The 17,953-nt window shown below is 46.0% G+C and overlaps 1 protein-coding gene across 1 annotated transcript; it reads left to right on the top strand.

Annotated features, from left to right (window-relative positions):
* The first annotated feature begins 6,476 nt into the window (after positions 1–6,476).
* On the top strand, positions 6,477–14,134 carry NMD3 (NMD3 ribosome export adaptor). Its single transcript, XM_057386866.1, has 15 exons — positions 6,477–6,559; positions 6,688–6,822; positions 7,316–7,412; positions 7,894–7,974; positions 8,204–8,332; positions 8,838–8,928; positions 9,087–9,165; positions 9,455–9,551; positions 9,796–9,913; positions 10,453–10,598; positions 11,144–11,256; positions 11,901–11,973; positions 12,459–12,565; positions 12,836–12,906; positions 13,357–14,134. Exons 1-15 carry the CDS (start codon positions 6,516–6,518, stop codon positions 13,488–13,490), a joined length of 1,515 nt encoding a protein of 504 aa, XP_057242849.1. The 5' UTR covers positions 6,477–6,515; the 3' UTR covers positions 13,491–14,134.
* Positions 14,135–17,953: the final 3,819 nt, after the last annotated feature.

The raw sequence follows: 17,953 nt of genomic DNA, 5'->3' as shown, positions 1-17,953 counted from the left end.
TATTCCTGAATGTGGAATGACTTTCTCTTCATCACCCAGAATGATCAATATTCAGCTCTGCAGCAAAAGCAGCGCTGTCCTCTCCTCCCTACTCAAATAATTCCGATTATTTTMTCCTCAAACAGCAGCTGTGTCAGCRAGTTCCTGCTATCCTGCCATAAACCAAAAAACTGGGAAATCAGGAGCAAAGCTGGGCTYCTCCTAAAGTGGAGATGCTCAGATCCAACAACCACAACACATCATACAAAACAGCAGCAGCAGCCCCTGCTACAAAGTTGTTGCAGTCAAGGAAATCAAGGAGCTGAAATTAATGAAAAATTTTGGGAAAATAATCCCAGGAAACTGAAAATTTAGCGTTTGTGAGCTGATGAAGGAGGTCTGATCCTTCCTCTGATGCTCCAGAGGCTGGATCTGATCTTGTCCCATGGCTCCACCAGCAAAAGACAAAATGCAATGGGCACCTCTTCACTCTGTCCTTACACACAGCAAGGAAAACTCAGCCTGCATCAAACAAAGCCACTCAGTTCACAGCACCATCAGCTTTCTCCTTAATATTCCTCAGAAAAAGAAACCTTCTGCCTGAATTTGAGAAGCCCAAATCCTGAGAACATCTCCAGGCAACTTCYATGGGAACTCCCTGGCTGGAAGGCTCTGATTCAGGGGTGGAGGTAAGAATTAACCAGGAGAATTCCCACTTGTCATCATCCCTGCTCCACCCTTGTTTCAGCAGTTGCTACATCAGGACAGGTAAGAGCTGATAAACTCTGCTGATCCCAGAGTTTCAGCAGAGCCAGGATAACCAAGGATTCCTTTGGATTGGAATGAGGAGCTCCAAGCTCAAAGGAGATTATGGAAATTGCTTGATGTGGCCTGATATAAATTGTGCCCCCCCTGGATTACCAGCACACATTAGTTTGGGTTTAAAAGTGGTTTAAAAGTTAAATTAAAACCATGCACACAAAGCCTTTGTATCGAAATATGGATCTTAGTGCTGGAATGTGCTTGGGAAAGAGGAAGAAGTCAGGAACCAGGACAAAGAGGAGAGGGGAAATACCCACATGATGAAAAATAGGGTAAATCTGGCAAATCCATACGAAAAAGTCAGATTTTGCTTTCTTACTGTGACTGAGCAAAGAAGGAGGAAATGAAGGCAAATTGTGACAGGGTTGGGAATAGATCCATTCTCAGCCAGGGTGCTGCTCCCGTTATTTTTTCTGGCAGTTCCTGTCTTGGCTTTATAATCATGGAGCAGATCAGAAATATCTCCTTATTTCAAGGTCATGCTCAAGGATGAGCTCCACTCTGGGAATGTTTATGAGCTTTAGGCATTTTTTAAAAATTGAACAGGAGGAGAAAATGCAAGAAAAATATTCATCGTGGAGAATTGGACACGAAACAGGTGAGGCCAGGCTCAGGCTGAAGCACCCTGACAGGGAAAGGGCTGGAATGGGATTGCAGCACCGCAATTAAAGAGGGGGAGCGACAGCCTCACCCATGGGGCTGGCAGAGGAAAGGGCTTCCATCAGTTCCTCGCGCTTTCCACGAGTTGCACAAGAGAGAAGCCTCACGGAGGCAGTAATTATCTGCCAAACACATGGGGATTGAGAGATTTACAACAGAGCAGCTCCAAAAATGAGGCTGCAAACCAGCCCAAGACTTCCAGCTCTGTACCCGACAGCACCATGCTTGGGGAAGTTTGGGACATGACAGATAATAATAATGCATCCCAAGAAGTTTTCCCCACACTCTTTTGATTTCCCTTTCCCCCACGTGAGAATGAAAGGTGGAATCGAGTGGAATAAGAGGGGTGCWGAGGGGTGGGTACCTGCCTCAGGTTTGGTGTGGAGACACATCAAAAACTTCTAAGTGTTTCCKGTGYTCAAACCTTCCCCAGCTGGCTACAKGTGCCTCAYGTGCTATCCAAAAATCTGAGCATTTTGGGATCCAAAAGCCCTYCCTTAGCACAGATGTATTTTCCTGGCACCAAAATACCTCAGAGCCCCACACCCAGATCAGGATCAGAACTGGATATTGGGGAGAAATTCATCCCTGTGAGGGTGGGGAGGCCTGGCACAGGGTGCTCAGAGAAGCTGTGGCTGATCCTGGATCCCTGGCAGTGCCCAAGGCCAGGCTGGATGGAGTTGGGACAGTGGGAGGTGTCCTTGCCATGGCAGGGGTGGGATGGGATGAGCTTTGAGGTCCCTTCCATCCCTTATCACTCTGGAATTGTGTGATTCCTTTGCATGTGTCACCCTCATGAACCCACAGAGCTATTTTTATTTTATTTTTATTGCATGGGGCTTGGAGCACCCTGGGACAGTGGRAGGTGTCCCCATGGCAGRGGGTGGCACTGGGTGATTTTTAARGTCCCTCCCAACCCAAACCATTCCTCTCCATCCCCTTCATCCATCSCAGGACCTGGGCACTCAAACAACCCCTTGCAGCAGCCCCGGCTCCGCAGCCTCTTTTCCTCAAAAAATCTTCAATTGCCAGATGAGCATCACTGGGATCCCCTTTCATACAAACGCACATTCCCCTAAATAAATCATGAGCCACAGCCTCGGGATGAGCCTGGGAAGGTCCCAGCACCTCGGAGCTCCAGCGAGTCGCGGTTTTGCAATGCCCTGGCTGAGCAATCCCTGCACGGGCACCTTTTCCCAGGGATGTGTCAGCGCTCTGTGCCGTGTCCTGCTGGCCCAACAGGGTGGGAGCGGTGCGAAGAAAGATCCGGCCCACGACAATTGCGACACCTCCCCCCCCCGGGAATGCATCTCGCTGAATAATTGGAAAATGCAAATGCCAGCAGGGAGGGCTGCAGCAAGCAAAGGAAAATAATGAATAATTAAGGAGAAGGAGTTAATTGCAGTTTCATTTCCCTAATTCCATTTATTTCRGCACATCTTAGGTTACCACTGGGAAGATGTTTAATGCTAAAATGTCYCAGTGGTCTGGTGAAGCCCTGGCTGGACAGTGTCCCTGCCCTCTTCCTCCTYCTCCTTTTTCCATGTTTCCCTGACTGTTTAAGCCATCTTCATGCACTGAACTGTATTTTTGGCATTTTCCCTGGTTTTGTCTCCAGCCAGCCAGAGTGAGACAAGTCAGGAAAGTGCAGTCTAGGAAATGTCAACACTACCCATAATTTGTATGTGCAGCTTTTGAACAGGCAAAAGGCTTTTTTCACCTGCGCATCACTCTTCTCACCCTGTCTCATAGAGAACTCAGTGAAAAATACTCTCCTTTTCCTGATCACAGAATTATAGAACCACTGAGGTTGGAAAAAATCCCCAAGATCATAATGTCAAACCTTCAACCCACTAAACCATATCCCAAAGTGCCACACTGAGTATTGTCTGAACCCTGCCAGGGATGTGACCCCACCACTGCCTTGGGCAGCCCCTTCCAATGCTGAACCATTCGTTCAGTGAAGGAATTTTTCCTGATATCCTGAACCTCTCCCGATGTCCACATTTGGCACTGGTGCGGGTGGAGCCTCTCCCAGCAGCTCTCAGCACACCCCACCCTCTCACCAGGATTCCTTTAATGGCACAAGTTTTAGGTGGGACACAGAAGATTACCAAAGGTGAGAGGAAAGCAAACAACTCCTGTACAATCATCCTCAGATTCCTGATGAGCAAATATTTGCCTTTTTAAAACAATTATGTCTCAGTGTGAGGTTCAGACCCAGTGCAGCCTGGTAACAAACACACCAGGATGAAAGCAACACCTCCTGGCTCCTGTCCATGCTTCTCCTTAAGTTACGCCTTTGCCATGGCTCTCTGTGGTTATCAAGGAAGGATAAGCTGTGATGTTTGAGTTGTCAAGGGGGAAATTTCTTTTGCAATGCCCAGAAGATCCAATTTAATAGAATCCTAGAATCCCAAGCTGYTCACAGCCCCAATGTCCAGCCTGGCCTTGGACACTGCCAGGGATCCAGGGCACCCTGTGCCCACCCTCAGGGCCAGGGATCCAGGGCCTCCCCACCCTCACAGGGAGGAATTTTCTCCTAATATCGAATCTAAATGGAACTTCATTAATCTGGGATGTCTCCTTGTTTGAGTAGCCCAACACCATTTGGGTTATCTTGGCTTGTAAAGGCTGCTAAGAAACATTTCTGTGTTTATAAGCCCATGACAGGCCAAGCAGTGTTTTTTAAAAGGCTCCAGGGATTTAGGAAGCAGAGGAAGCCCTTCAGTGCCAAACTGCATCCACTGTTCCCCCAACTGCACAGCCCCACCAGCTCTGCCCCTGGCACACTGAGCACCCAGCACTGAGCTCCAGCAAGGCTGGGAATGATCCCCCCCTGCTGACACGGGCCAGCACTTCCAAAGGCATCTCTGCACCGCATCCAACACGTTTGACGGGCAAGTTTCACTCACACAGGAAAAGGGAGCCAACCCTCAGATATTTGTGCTGTGACAACGCTCATTAAAGCTGGTGATGCAACACAGTTTCATCTCCATCGGCTGCAGGTGCAATGTCACAATATCCCCATCCTTGTCCCAAAGCTCTTTGAAAGGAGTTGTCCTGGCTCCTTTGAGCCTCTGAAGCTCAGCCGTGATAATGTAAATTGCATTGCTAATTGGATTCCTCACAAGAACTGAAGAAATAGGCAAGCGCTGGGGAATAACTGGAGCATTATCCCGGTAAATTTAGTGCAGTGAATTCACAGTGAGCAGCCCTTGGAAGCACCATGTCCCCATGGATTCAGGGAATGTTTTTCCTCCTGTTCAGAGCACAGAGGACAAGCTGAAGCGGCAGCCAAGGCCCAGCTCTGTGTGGGCTGCTGGACTGAAATGATCGGTTTGCAACTTCCCAGCTGCAATCCGTGAAAAGCAAGGAGAGCCCTGCTTTCCCAAAGGAAAAGGCCACTTGGTGATGTCTGATTACAGCTGAACTGGGAGCRAGATCTTGGACTAAATCTGGGAATGGTCACCCCACACACAGGCCASGCACAATCTGTTCCTGCCCAGAATGTCAGTGATGGCACTGGGAGCTGGATCCTAAAACAGCTCCCTTGCTCACAGCCCTGCCTTTGGCTCCCCTGTCTGAATCCTGGCTGCTCTTCTGTTGTCTGAATGGAAACTGCTCCATCCCTCCAAATCACCACTTCAACAGGAAAAAGAGCAAAACTATCAGGAATGTGGGAATGCTGAGGACCTCAACAGCTGAAAATCCAGAATGGGTGTCACCAACATCCTCCTAAAAACTTAACTGGGCACCAGTAGAAAGAAACTGAATCTCAAAGGAGCAGAAGCGAGTAACTGTGTGTGAACACAAGCAGCCCACCAAAGAAAAATGTGCCAAAGAATTAAAAAATGGAAGACAGTTTGACAGGCTGTGATTTTCAGTCCCCAAGTGAAAGAACTCTTCCTTTCCATCGGGATGTTAGCACATTAAAGAATCCCCACACCAAGTGTTGATGCAATTCAGCTTTATTTTTGTCCAGCGTAACCTGCAGGAAACAAATGTTGATCCACAAACAAACCTTGGTAGCACAGAATCATGGAATCCCAGAATGGCTTGGGTTGGAAAAGACCTTAAAGATAATTTAATTCCAACTTCTTGCCGTGGCAGTTCCTCTTTTCCAAAGGGTGGATATGGTACATCACAAATGGAATAGAAACCGACCCGATTGTACCCGCTCCTCCTTGTAAATCAAAGTATTATTTMATTCTTATTTAATGAATTATAACAGCGTAGATCCATCACAGTTCCTGCCCGCCTCTCCATGGTTCACTCACGGCTCCTCACGGTTCCCGCCCGCCTCTCCATGGCGGCTCCATCACCGCCCCCTCACGGCTCCTCCATGGCTCCTCACGGTTCCCGCCCGCCTCTCCATGGCAGCTCCATCACTGTCCCCTCACAGCTCCCCTATGGCTCCTCACGGCACCCGACCGCCTCTCCATGGCTCCCTCATGACCCTTTCCGGTGTCCTTCACGGCTCTCCATGGCTCCCTCACGGTCCCCGGTCCCCGCCCGCCTCTCCGTGGCTCCCTCACGGCTCCCTCACGGTTCCTCCATGGTTCCCTCATGGCTCCCTCCCTTCTCTCTCACGATTCCCTCACGGCTCCCCCACGGTTCCGCCATAGCTCCCTCACGATTCTCCCACGATTCCCTCACGATTCCCTCATGGTTCCCTCACGGCTCCCTCCCTTCTCTCTCGCGATTCCCTCACGACTCCCTCATGCCTCCCTCACGATTCCCTCATGGCTCCCTCACGGTTCCCTCACGATTCCCTCATGGCTCCCTCACGATTCCCTCACGGTTCCCCCATGGCTCCCTCACGGCTCCCCCATGGTTCCCTCACGGCTCCCCCATGGTTCCCTCACGGCTCCCGCACGGCTCCCCAATGGCTCCCTCACGGCTCCCTCGCGATTCTCTCACAATTCCCTCACGATCTCCTCACGATTCCCTGAAGATCCGCCCTCACTCCCCCCTCCCGTGGGCCGGGCCGTTCCGCCGCCTCCTCCCCTTCCTGCGCTGGGCGGAAAGCGCCGCGTGTTCCGTTGGCAGCCATGGAGTACCTGCCGGCCCCGGCCGCCCCGGCGCAGGGACACATGTGAGCGGGGACGGGGACGGGAACGGGGACGGGAACGGGGGCGGGGGTCCCGGGGTGGCTGTGGCTGTGATTGTGACTGTTCCCTTGTGTCTGACACTGACTGTGCCTCCCCTGTCCCCCTGTCCCAGCCTGTGCTGCCAGTGCGGCGTCCCCATCCCGCCCAACCCGGCCAACATGTGCGTGGGCTGCCTGCGGGCCCAGGTGGACATCACCGAGGGCATCCCCAAGCAGGGCACCGTGCACTTCTGCAAGCAGTGCGAGAGGTGAGCAGCCGGGAAATCGCTGCCGAGGGCGGCAAAGTGCACTTGGAGTGCCCTTGGAAGGCATCRGTGTCGGGATTTAGGGAGGGAGAAGCGCTCAGGTCTGGGGGGGACTCAGCCTGGAAAGAAGGAGGCTCAGGGGGCACCTTGTGGCTCTGCACAGCTCCCTGACAGGAGGGTGGAACCAGGGATAGATTGGATATTTGGAATAATTTCTCCTGGAAAGTGTTGTCCAGCCCAGGGCAATAGTGGCATCTCCATCCCTGGAGGGATTTAAGAACTATGTGGATGTGGCATTTGGGGATGTGGTTTAGWGGCCTTGGCAGTRCTRGGGGAACCAACTCAGTCATYCTAGAGACTTYTCCATKATTTTCTGTGATTCTAAAAGTTGTAGCTGTATTGTTGGTATTAAGCTGAAAGTTTGGGAAATAGCTGCTCATGTCTGGAGTGATTTAAGGTGCTGGAGCAGCTTCCWTGTGCTGTAAAACTCTCCCAGGTACCTGCAGCCTCCAGGAACGTGGATCCAGTGTGCCTTGGAATCRAGGGAGCTCCTGGCTTTGTGTCTGAAGAAAATCAAAGCTTCCCTGAGCAAGGTGAGGAGCTGAGACCCTCTCAGGATTTCACAGCACCATCACAATTGTTACTGCAGAGACGGGAGCTGAGCAGGATGAACTGAGGAAACCTGACATGTTTTTAATGTACCTTAATTTTAGTTTTCTTTTATTCACATTTTAGAAATTATTTATGCAATRTTTGTTCTCACTAGTTTATGATGATAAGGAAAAGGGTTGCAAGGGTTTATATATAGATTAAATCAAAAGTAACATGTTTAAGTTGAATAAAGGATCTCTTAGGTKCAGAGTATTATTAGAGGGAAAGATCTGAGCTTGAGCTCCTTTATGTTAAAGCAGATCAACTTCCATGTTCTGAGCATTATTAATTGGATTTGGGATATTAATGCCTATATTTTAAATTAAGATTATTCATTTCTTCACTTTTTCACTATAGACTGAGCCATCAATTTGTGTTTGTGGARTTTTGGTTTCACTGAGCTCTTGTCCCTTCCCCGGGCAGGTCCGGCTGATTGATGCAGGATTCATTTGGACAGAACCACATTCCAAGAGGCTCAAGATCAAACTGACTGTTCAGAAAGAGGTATCTGGAGYACAGCATTCTCCCTGTGGCTTTTGACAAGCTTTTATGGCAAACAACACAATTTTTTCATTCTTCTTATTATTAGAAATTCATCCTGCCTAAATTTTGTCATTAAAGTGCCATTCATCAGAGTGAAGAAAGTTATTATCTGTTCCAGCAAAGCTGGGAAAATTCTGCTGTTATTTGTGACCCAAATGCAACTGAAAGCTTGAACATTTCTGTTTTGCAGGTGATAAATGGGGCAGTTCTGCAGCAGGTATTTGTGGTGGAATATGTTGTTCAGTCTCARATGTGTGAAGACTGCCACAGGATTGAAGCCAAGGATTTCTGGAAAGCTGTGGTGCAAGTCAGGCAAAAGGTAGAGGCAAAGTCAATTTTCATTTGATCACAGCAGAGCAATCAGGCAAAGAATTGGGTGATTTTGTGGATTTCTCAGAAAAARATGTACTCACCCTTAGCCACAGGGATACATTTTATGTTCAAGGTTGTTGGATTTTTCTTACTGAGTTTAGTTTAGAAAACATTTTGCTGTCCAGTATTAACATTCTTTAAAATGATGGTGGCAGGAAGATCTTGCATGGGTAACTAAATACCCTCCTGGTTTTTAAGGTAGTGGGACAAATAGTTCATGAATACTTAAAACTTCTTTAAAGGAAATAGATATCTCTAGCAAGACAGTTACACAAAAATGAGAAATGGAAGCTTTAAATAATTTGATATGAGTGGAGCATTCTGAATTTTTTTTGTTTCCTTGGCTGCTCCTTCTCTAGATGATCTCTTCATATAAATGGTAATTTTTCAGTGATCCTGCTTTGCTCTAGGTGGTTCTTAAGCAACCTTGATGGTTTTATTTTTGGTTATAGACTGTGCACAAGAAGACATTTTTCTATTTGGAGCAGCTGATTTTGAAGCACAGGCTCCATCAAAACACTCTGAGAATCAAAGAAATCCACGGTGAGTCAGAGGACTTTTTGGAATTGAAGCAGAATGACCTGGATTTATGCTGAGTGTTTTCATGAATGTGTGCTGGGAGCTGTGTAGAGAAAAGCTTGTGAATTAGATTTTATAAAAACTCCCAGTGCTGGAAATAGATTTGTTTCCTTTCTTTTCAGATGGCCTGGATTTTTATTACTCTTCCAAGCAGCACGCCCAGAAGATGGTGGACTTCCTTCAGTGTACAGTTCCATCCAGGTACAGCATTCCTGTTCATTGCCTTGAGTACTCAGGAGCTCTTGGGAAAGGTCTTTTATTCTTCATTTGTAAATAATTTTGAATTTAGTGTAAGGAAGCTGTACTTTAGTCAAAACAGWCAAAATCCTTTCTGTACAAGTCCTGTGCTTTCCACTGAGCCAAAAATGGCAAAATTTGCCTCTATTTCCTTAATATTTGTKTTTGCAATACAGACATTTTATTCCAAGGATCTCCTGTTTCAGGTGATGTTTTTCTTGTTTCCTGAAAAGTCTGGTTTAATGTTTTACAGATCCAAATCATCCCAACGTCTGATCTCCCAYGATATCCACAGTAATGTCTACAACTACAAAAGCACTTTCTCGGTGGAAATCGTGCCCATCTGCAAGGTAGCTTCCCTCTGCTTCCTTTTCAGGGTGTTTGGGGAGTGGGAAGAGTTTGATTTGGCATTGGGACTGGGGTTGGAATTGGGATTGGGATTGGTAGTGGGGTTTGGGGGTGGGGGGGATCTGCATAGGAAATGCAGAACTTCCTGGGTGGAAAAATGAAAATACAAAGTTTAGGATTTTATTTCAAAAGGCTTGGTTAAAATGAAGGAAATAGGAAGGTAAATTGTTTGGTGTCTGTTTGCAGGACAACGTTGTGTGTCTGTCACCCAAACTGGCRCAGAGCCTGGGGAACATGAGCCAGATCTGTGTGTGCATCAGAGTGACCAGCACCATCCACCTCATCGACCCCAGAACTCTGCAGAGTRAGTCTGGGGTTCTTCTCAGCACCTGATTGTTCTGCTGGCACAATTTTTCTTTTTCTTTCCACAAAATCTTGGGGTTTTGGACCTTAATGTTGTAATTTTATTTGTTCAGTAGAAATTTCATAGTGAACTAAGGCCTAGTTCTCAAGCTTGATTTCCACAGGATCCTCAGAACAATGTAAGGCCCAGTGTTGAATTCCTGGCTGTTTCCTATCTCTGCTGAGCAYTTACCTGTGTCAGRTTTATTCCTCAACAATYCCATGCCATCTGYTTTTCCTCTGGATGAAGTTTTTTASCCCCTTCAGCACCAGRTTTCTGTGCTTTGTGTTCTGCTGAGCTCAGCCAGCAGAATCCCTCTGAAAGGATAGATCCAGGGAATCATTGTTTTGAGTGAAGGCTGTCACAGATCAGCTGCTCTCGTGGCAATATGGGTCATGTCCTAAATACCTGTGTTACAGTGATGAATAAAACGTGCCTGGCAGTTGCCTTCATTTTTTAACAGCTCCTTTTTCACAATAAATTCCCTGATGATTTTCCAGTTGCTGAAATCGATGGAAACACCTACTGGCGTCACCCCTTCAACAGCCTGTTCCACCCCAAGCAGCTGGAGGAGTTCATCATCATGGATATCAACAGGGTCCATGAGAAGAAAAAAGGTGCTGGGGCAGGGGCTCGATCAAACAAGGTGAGAATTGCTCTGTTTGATTCATGGTTTGGGCTTTCTGCTGCTCTTCCTGCCAGGCTCAGCTGAACTCTTGATCTGGATCTGCCTGGCACAATCAGACTGAGCTCTTCTGGATCTGGGAAAAGCTTTTTTTGGGGACCCTGTGGACCATTTGGAAATGGCACAGGCACGATGTGAATTCCACTTCCAGAAATTCTTCTTGAAGAGTTTAAACTCTGCTTGTTACTGGTTAATGAAATATTTAACTTTGCAGCTCTAATTAYTCAAATGGTTTTGTTGAAGTATAAAAGCATTTATTTTTAATCAGAATTAATGAACCTTCTCAGTTAAAAGCTAAAATTTGGTCTAGTTGTAGAAAACAGYCTTTGGGAATTTTTGGGAGTTGGCATTTCCATTTCCTTCCTTTTTTAATGAGAAATGAAGAGTAGCAATGGATACATGTGATRTTTGATTTAGAAACACAATTTAATGACAGTTTAAATCAGTGCAGATGTTTGGGTTAGGCTGAGTTTGGTTAAGAAATGTTTTCTTTTCCATTCCCAAAGCACACTCTGGCTGAAGCCTGGGTCAGGAAAACCTCAGAGCTGGACACGGATCACCAATATTTCTGCTGTACTCACCTGGGGCACATCCTCAATCCTGGGGACCTCGTCTTGGGGTCTGTTCTTCTTTCCTGAAACTTTTRTTAAATGATTATTTAATGACTGAATTCATGTCTTATCAAGAAAATGTTGAACTGTTCTGATTTTGAAAGGAAAGCAGAAAAAGGGGTGGAATCATCCTGGTCCTAATCCTGGAAATCTCTTTTTTAGCAGTTTTTCTCTGAAAATTGTTAGAAATGAGAGAGCTGAAGTGTTGCCTTCAGAGTGCAGCTTGGGATAACAATTTAGGCACAAATAGATGGGAAGGATTTTTAAAATACCCAATTATTATTTGTTTGCTAATGAATATCACTCACAGGGAAAACAAATGTAAAATTTTTGTAAGATTAGGCAAATTAGGTGATGCTTAAAAAGGTTTAAACATGAACATTGTGARCCTGGCAGAACCTCAGTGATGTTGCAATTTGGATTGCAGAGGTTGGGAAGTGCCAAAAGAGCAAGATTTGGGAAGAGCAGCTGCTCAGACTTMTRAAAGCTRMACATTAATGGGGATTTTTAATCTTKTGGAATTAATTCATCTAGAATTATTTCTGTTCCTTAGGAGCTGCACCTTGCACTGTGCTGCCCGTTAATTCAAGCACGATACACTGAGCTCGGGATTTTTTTCTAAAGCAGAATAAAACCCCTGTTTTTATTTTAGGTTTGACTTGGCCAACTGCAACTTAAATGATGAATTTGCCAACAAGATGAACCCCCAACATATTCCTGATGTGGTAAGAAAATCCCTTTCTCTGTACAAAGAACTCTCCATTACCCAGGGCTAGGAGAGAATATGATTTTATAATGAACAGAGCCTGAAGAAAGAGAGGATATTCACAGTGAAATTTGAGCATCATCTGATTTTTAAGGATTATTTCCTTAAATATTTGAGTGATGGTTAAGTAATACATTTATTGCTGGGCTTTTTTTCCAGTTACCATGGTTAAATAATACATTTATTGTTGGGTTTTTTCCAATTACCAATCACTGTGTGGTAAAAACTGAATTACAGCTCCAGTGTATCTCTCTCTTCAGGAACATTTTCCAAGTGTTTGGCAACATTTTAATTCATAAATTCCCTATAAATTCAATATAGCATTGCTGAGTGCCAATCCAGCCGATTTCAGCTGCCCATGTGTGGATTTGGGTGCTGATTTGGGATTCTGGGAGTGGCAGCAGCAGCTCTGGAGGTGGAAAAAGGGGCTGCATTTCCCTGCAGGTGCTGATCAAGAAGAGCTACGACCGCGGCAAACGGCAGCGCCGCAGGAACTGGAAACTGAAGGAGCTGCAAAGGGACARAGAAGGCACAGACACAGATGATGAAAGGTTCAGTATCTGCTGGATCTGCTCTCTTTTGTTCAGTGAAAAATCTGGTTCTGAAGAAGCTCCAACTGGGTGGAAAAAAGCAGAAAATTTGAGATAAATGATCACAGGGAAATTTAATAAATTRGGAATAAAACAGCAGCAAGAATGAGGTGGAAATGTGGGAATGCTCTGAGGTCTATGGGGCCTTCTTTGCTTTCACTTGATTTTATATCCATAAAATGTCCATAAAAACCAAGAAAAAGTGAGTGAATACATCCCAATCTTTTACAGACAATACCAGGACTTCCTGGAAGATCTGGAAGAGGATGARACCATAAGGAAGAATGTCAACATTTACAGAAGTAAGGCCCTTTAAACTCCTTAATTGTATGTCACTAAATCCTGTTGAAATCATGTTTCAGGGGAAATATTTGTCCTAAAATTCTGTATTTGCATTCTCTAAACTACTCATGCCTGGAGAAATGCTGTGAAGTATTTCACAGGTGCCCCTTACCAGATGGGTTTGGTGGGTTTTGTTTCTTTGATGGGTTTTGTTTCTTTGCCTTTAACATGGAAGAGAAAAGGAAATTTTCTTCTGCACCTAGGGAAGGTGTTTGATATATAATAATTTTTTTGAGGGAATTGTTGGGTTTTAGGAGGAATTTTTTGTTTGTTGGTTTTGTGGTTTGTTCATTGTTTTGGGGTTGTTACTTGATTTTTTTCCCCTTTCTCCCTTGGGGTTGCTCAGGTGTTTTGGGGTTTATTTTCTTTGCTTAGCTGATTTTTTTTGAGGGGTTTCTGTGTGTTTTTAGATGCAGATATTCCAGTGGAGAGCGACACAGATGATGATGGAGCTCCAAGGATCAGCCTGGCTGAAATGCTGGAGGATCTCCACATTTCCCAGGATGCCACYGGAGGGGAGGGAGCAGAAATGCTGACAGAGTGAGGACAGTGCCTTAGCAGTGCAAGAAATATTCCCTTGGGGAGCAAAAACTCCCCTAACCACAATTAACCATCACATGGCCATGAAAAATGATACAACTCCCACTGCACCCCAAAATAATGGTCCACAATTCATATTTTATGGGTAATATTCTGGAGAATCAGCAATTAAAGTTCAATTTCTGGTGGGAACATTGTGATAAAAGTTCCACAAGTTTCTCCTATCCCTGAGGGCACTTTCCATGGAATTTCTGCAGTGGAGAAAATAAGGAAGGATGTCCAGAGGGGAAGATTTTATTCCAGTTTCCTGGATTTTTAGGTAGAGTCCCTACCTACTGTTACAGCTTTAATTTCTTACACAGGGAAGGTTTTCCCCATTTTTTTTTTTTTTTGGCACAAAGGTTTGAAGCCTTTTATGATATTGATGAATTATTCCACATATTCATATTTTGAGGAAGCTCAAGACTGTAATTTCTGTTCCTTTGTACACAAAAAACTTCCCTGGAAAGACTGGAAAATCCTCTGAAATGTGTTGGATATTTTACTGTATCCCATCCCTGTACCAGTGGATTAAAAGCAATATGCATAAYAATTAATTAATAAATAAGCTGCAAACTATTAAAAACCTCCACAGATATTTCATTCCATCATTTTTTAATTGACTTTAAAATCCAGTTGCACTCTGCAAGCCCAGAAAGGACAAAATAATGAATTCCCTGTTGGAGTCAGGTGAAAGAGGAGTAATGAAAGTTGTGCTGAATGTGAGAGGCCACCTGATGTCACTGTTCCTGCACAGACCCAAGAATGTCACCTCTCCAAGAAAAAGGTGGCTGAAAACTCGGGAAAAACTCTTTGTGCCCATAATATTTAAATTTAATATTCAATTCTTAATATTCAAGTTAATGCCAGGCTAAGGAAAAATAAGGCAAAAACTGCTTTGAATTTGGTGTTAAAGGATTTAATGCAAACAAACTGCTCCTCCTGCAGATTTCTCTCTACTCAAGGCCATTTATTTCATCTGCATCTCCCAGAGCAGGGAAATGTAGGAGTGAGGTTCCTGTGGTGGGTCCAGAGGGATTTGGGAATGTTTCCTGGAGTTCTTTCCAGAACATCAGCTTGGAATAGAGAATCTTTTGCTGTCAGAGTCTGTATTTCCCCCCAAACTTAGGATGGGAACTTGGTTAAGCCATATCAGAAAGAGGAAATGAATTTTAAAACTTGCCAGAGTTTCTGTTCCACAACAAAACCCAAAGCTTGATGCCAAAGCAATGAATTGAAGGGATTTTGTGCAATTTAAATATTCAGCTTTCTAAAGTGAAACCATTTTGGGTGGCACAGATCCCCAACAGGGACTGAAAAGTCTTGAAAGAATTTTAAACTCACCTGTGAAAGGTTTTGTAAGATGGAAGGAAACCTGTGAAGCTGTGAAATATTTGGTGTTTGCATACCCTGATGGCACCTTGTGCTCCAAGGGTGGTGATTAACSCCTGGGAGCTCTTCCTGAATTCCTGAATTTTGTAGGGCAGGGCTGAGATGGAAAGGCTGTAATTTTGACCCCATAGCTCTGCTGCAAGGGATTTATGCAAAATGGGTGAGAGCTTGGCGTGGTTCATCCAGCAGGAATGCAGGGGAGAGAAAACCCTTGGAGTCCTTTCGAGTCCTGGGCTTGGCTTAGACTTGTCCTTAAAAGGTCAATGATGTCAGTGAAAATAATGGGATTGGAATTGAAATTGGAATTGGAATTGGAATTGGAATTCTCACTCTCTAACGAGGTCAGCCTGAGGTGAAATGCTTGGTGAAGTTTGGGCATTCACAGCTCCTCCAGGTTTTCTCCCAGCTGGATTTGGCTTTTTCCAATCACTTCTGTCAGATGAACATAAAGCTTGCAGGGGTGTTCCATTGGTGGGGTGCAGTGAGAAACCTCCGTGATGTGTAAATCCCAGAATTCCTGAGGTTGGGAAAGCCCTCCAKRATCATCAGATCCAACCTGGGCCTGTTCCCCACCTTGAACCCAGCCCAGAGCTCTGAGTGCCACCTCCAGGGATGGGCACTCCAAMYCTCCCTGGGCAGCCCCTGCCAAGGCCTGACCCCCTTTCCATGGGGAAATTTCCCCAATATCCAACCCAAACCTCCCCTGGGAGCAGAGCCCRACCCCTCTGGCTGTCCCCTCCTGTCAGGGAGTTGTGCAGAGCCACAAGGTCCCTGATCCCCTTTTGCTCCAGGAAATTCCCAAGACACTCACAGGATCCCAGATTATTCAATCTCAAACCCAAATTCTCTTAATGTAGCTTTAGAATATATTTTTWAACAATAATTTTGAAACAGTTGCTTGCACTTCCTTTGGATCCAAAGCCAGCACGGCTTTGTTTTTAGCTGGATGCTGCAGCTGCTCCCTGGGGTGGATCACAGTGGATCACAGCTCACCCGTGGGGTTTGCAAAGGGGTTGGAAATCAAACAATAATTGAAGGCTCAGAAGCCCCAGAGTGACACACCCCGAGAGGAGCTCGGGTAGGAGGAGGAGGAAAAGGGCAGAGGGAAGAGCCTTGGCCTCCTCAGGGAACATCCACCTTCCAAATCTATTCATCCCTGTAAAAAACACCTAGAAAAATAGCTGAGTAACCCCTATTTTATAGAATATCTCCACTCTGTGCTGGAAAGGGCAGCAGCAGAGGAAGGAGGAGTTTCCTGTGAGAGGGAAACTGGAACTCAAGCGGTGCATGAAGCAGTTTCAGCTGAGCAGGAAAGCACAGCAGAAACTTCCARCCAAGCAGCACGGAGTGATTTCAGGTCAGCTCTGCAGAAACCAAGATCTGTAAAGTCAGCCCTGCTCCAGCCCCATCTCTGCAAGGTGGGAAGGTCCTGTGGGCTGCAGGGGCCCTGAGGTGCTGACAGGGCTGTTTTGGAAGCAGGATTTTCAGGTCAGCTAATGAACAGCCAAGATAAGAACTCCAATTACACGTGGCTGGAAAGAAAGCACAGGACAGATGGTGTAGTGCAAACCAATGACAGTAACAGGAGTAAGAACTTCTCCTAAGCTCTAAAAACTGCCCAAGTCAGCAGCAGCACAGGGAGGAAAATTCCACGTGAACAGAATCATCTTTGGTGATTTAGGAAATGTAAACTCTCGGGTTTGATAAAACACAGATTAACAGGGGATAAACTGGAGAAATCCTGCAATCCTAATCCCTGGCAGTGAGGATGCTGGGACTCCACCAGGATGTGTTCTGCCTGCAGARATCAAAGAGTTCCTGGGGAGCAGCACGAGCAGTTGGATTTCAGCAGCTGTCTCTTGTTTTGTTCTTTCGTTTCCACTCTCGCTGAACCAGCGTGGGTGAAGCTGTGCCATTTAAATATTTCCTTGCCAAAGGTCAGGGGTCTGAATGGTGCTCAGTGCCATCCTTACATTCCTTTTCAGCACCACAGGACAGAAACTTCCCCTGGACAGGCAGAGCTGAGCTTGGTGTCCTCAGGAAGGGTGTGCAGGGGATATTCCAGTTCCTATTCCTCTTGAAACACTTCTTGCTTCAGCCATGCATTCATTCATTTAGGTTTGGAACATTTAGCACCAGGTATGAAAAACTAGATGTTGTGCAGACTGTGGAGCTGGGACAAACTTTGCTGGTTGGAAAAATGTGGAGAAATGTGGGAAGAGGCTGTTCCACCCCAGCAATGCCCCCCTGTGCATCCCTGGCAGYGCTGTCCRAACACTCCTGGAGCTCTGGCAGCYTYGGGGCTGTGCCYGTTCCCTGGGGAGCTCTCTGGGGTAAGAACCTTTCCCTGATTTCCATCCTAACCCTCTCCTGATCCCATTCCCTGCTGAGCCTGACGTGACAAATGTGGAGCYCCTGGAGCTCCTGGCACCTCCAGCAGGAGCTGCCCAGGCAGGCCGGTGCTGGGAGCTGAAATGGCAACTGGAATTTGGATATAATCCCTGAAATCCTGGAGTCTGTGACAGGCAGGGAAAGGGTGTGATGAGAAAAGGAATCAGGAATTCTGGGGAGGTCCAGCTGCCWCCTGGCCCCTCATTCCCTCTGCTGGATTTTGGTGTTTTCCTGGCTCAGGATCAGGATCTCAGCAGAGCAGCTCCCCARGCACAATCCCATCCCAGCTGTTGCACAAGAAGCACTGAAGGCAACCCCAAACACCACGTGGGGAAGGGCAGCAAGAAACCCCAACAGGCCCAGGGGAAAGTTCCTGCTCCTCCAGCCTGGTGTGGGATCCCTGAATGTCCAGAAAYGCTCTGGATGTACCTGTGGAGTCCTCTGCTGTCACTGACCGTGACCTGCTCCTGCCCTGGGCACATCTTGAGAAACAGATATTTATATATTATTGAGAAATATGTATTYATGTATTCTTGAGAAACGGATATTTATGTATTCTTGAGAAACAGGTGGTTTTATATTCTTGAGAAATAGATATTTTGCACCTGCAATGCAAAGTGCTGCCTTTATTTGTCTGCATTAGAG

Source organism: Malurus melanocephalus, unplaced genomic scaffold (assembly GCF_030028575.1).
Source record: "Malurus melanocephalus ecotype Western Australia unplaced genomic scaffold, MMel_1.1 scaffold_1080, whole genome shotgun sequence".
NCBI classification, from domain to species: domain Eukaryota; kingdom Metazoa; phylum Chordata; class Aves; order Passeriformes; family Maluridae; genus Malurus; species Malurus melanocephalus.
The sequence above is the reverse complement of the archived record's forward strand: the minus strand, read 5'-3'. Positions and strand labels throughout refer to the sequence as shown.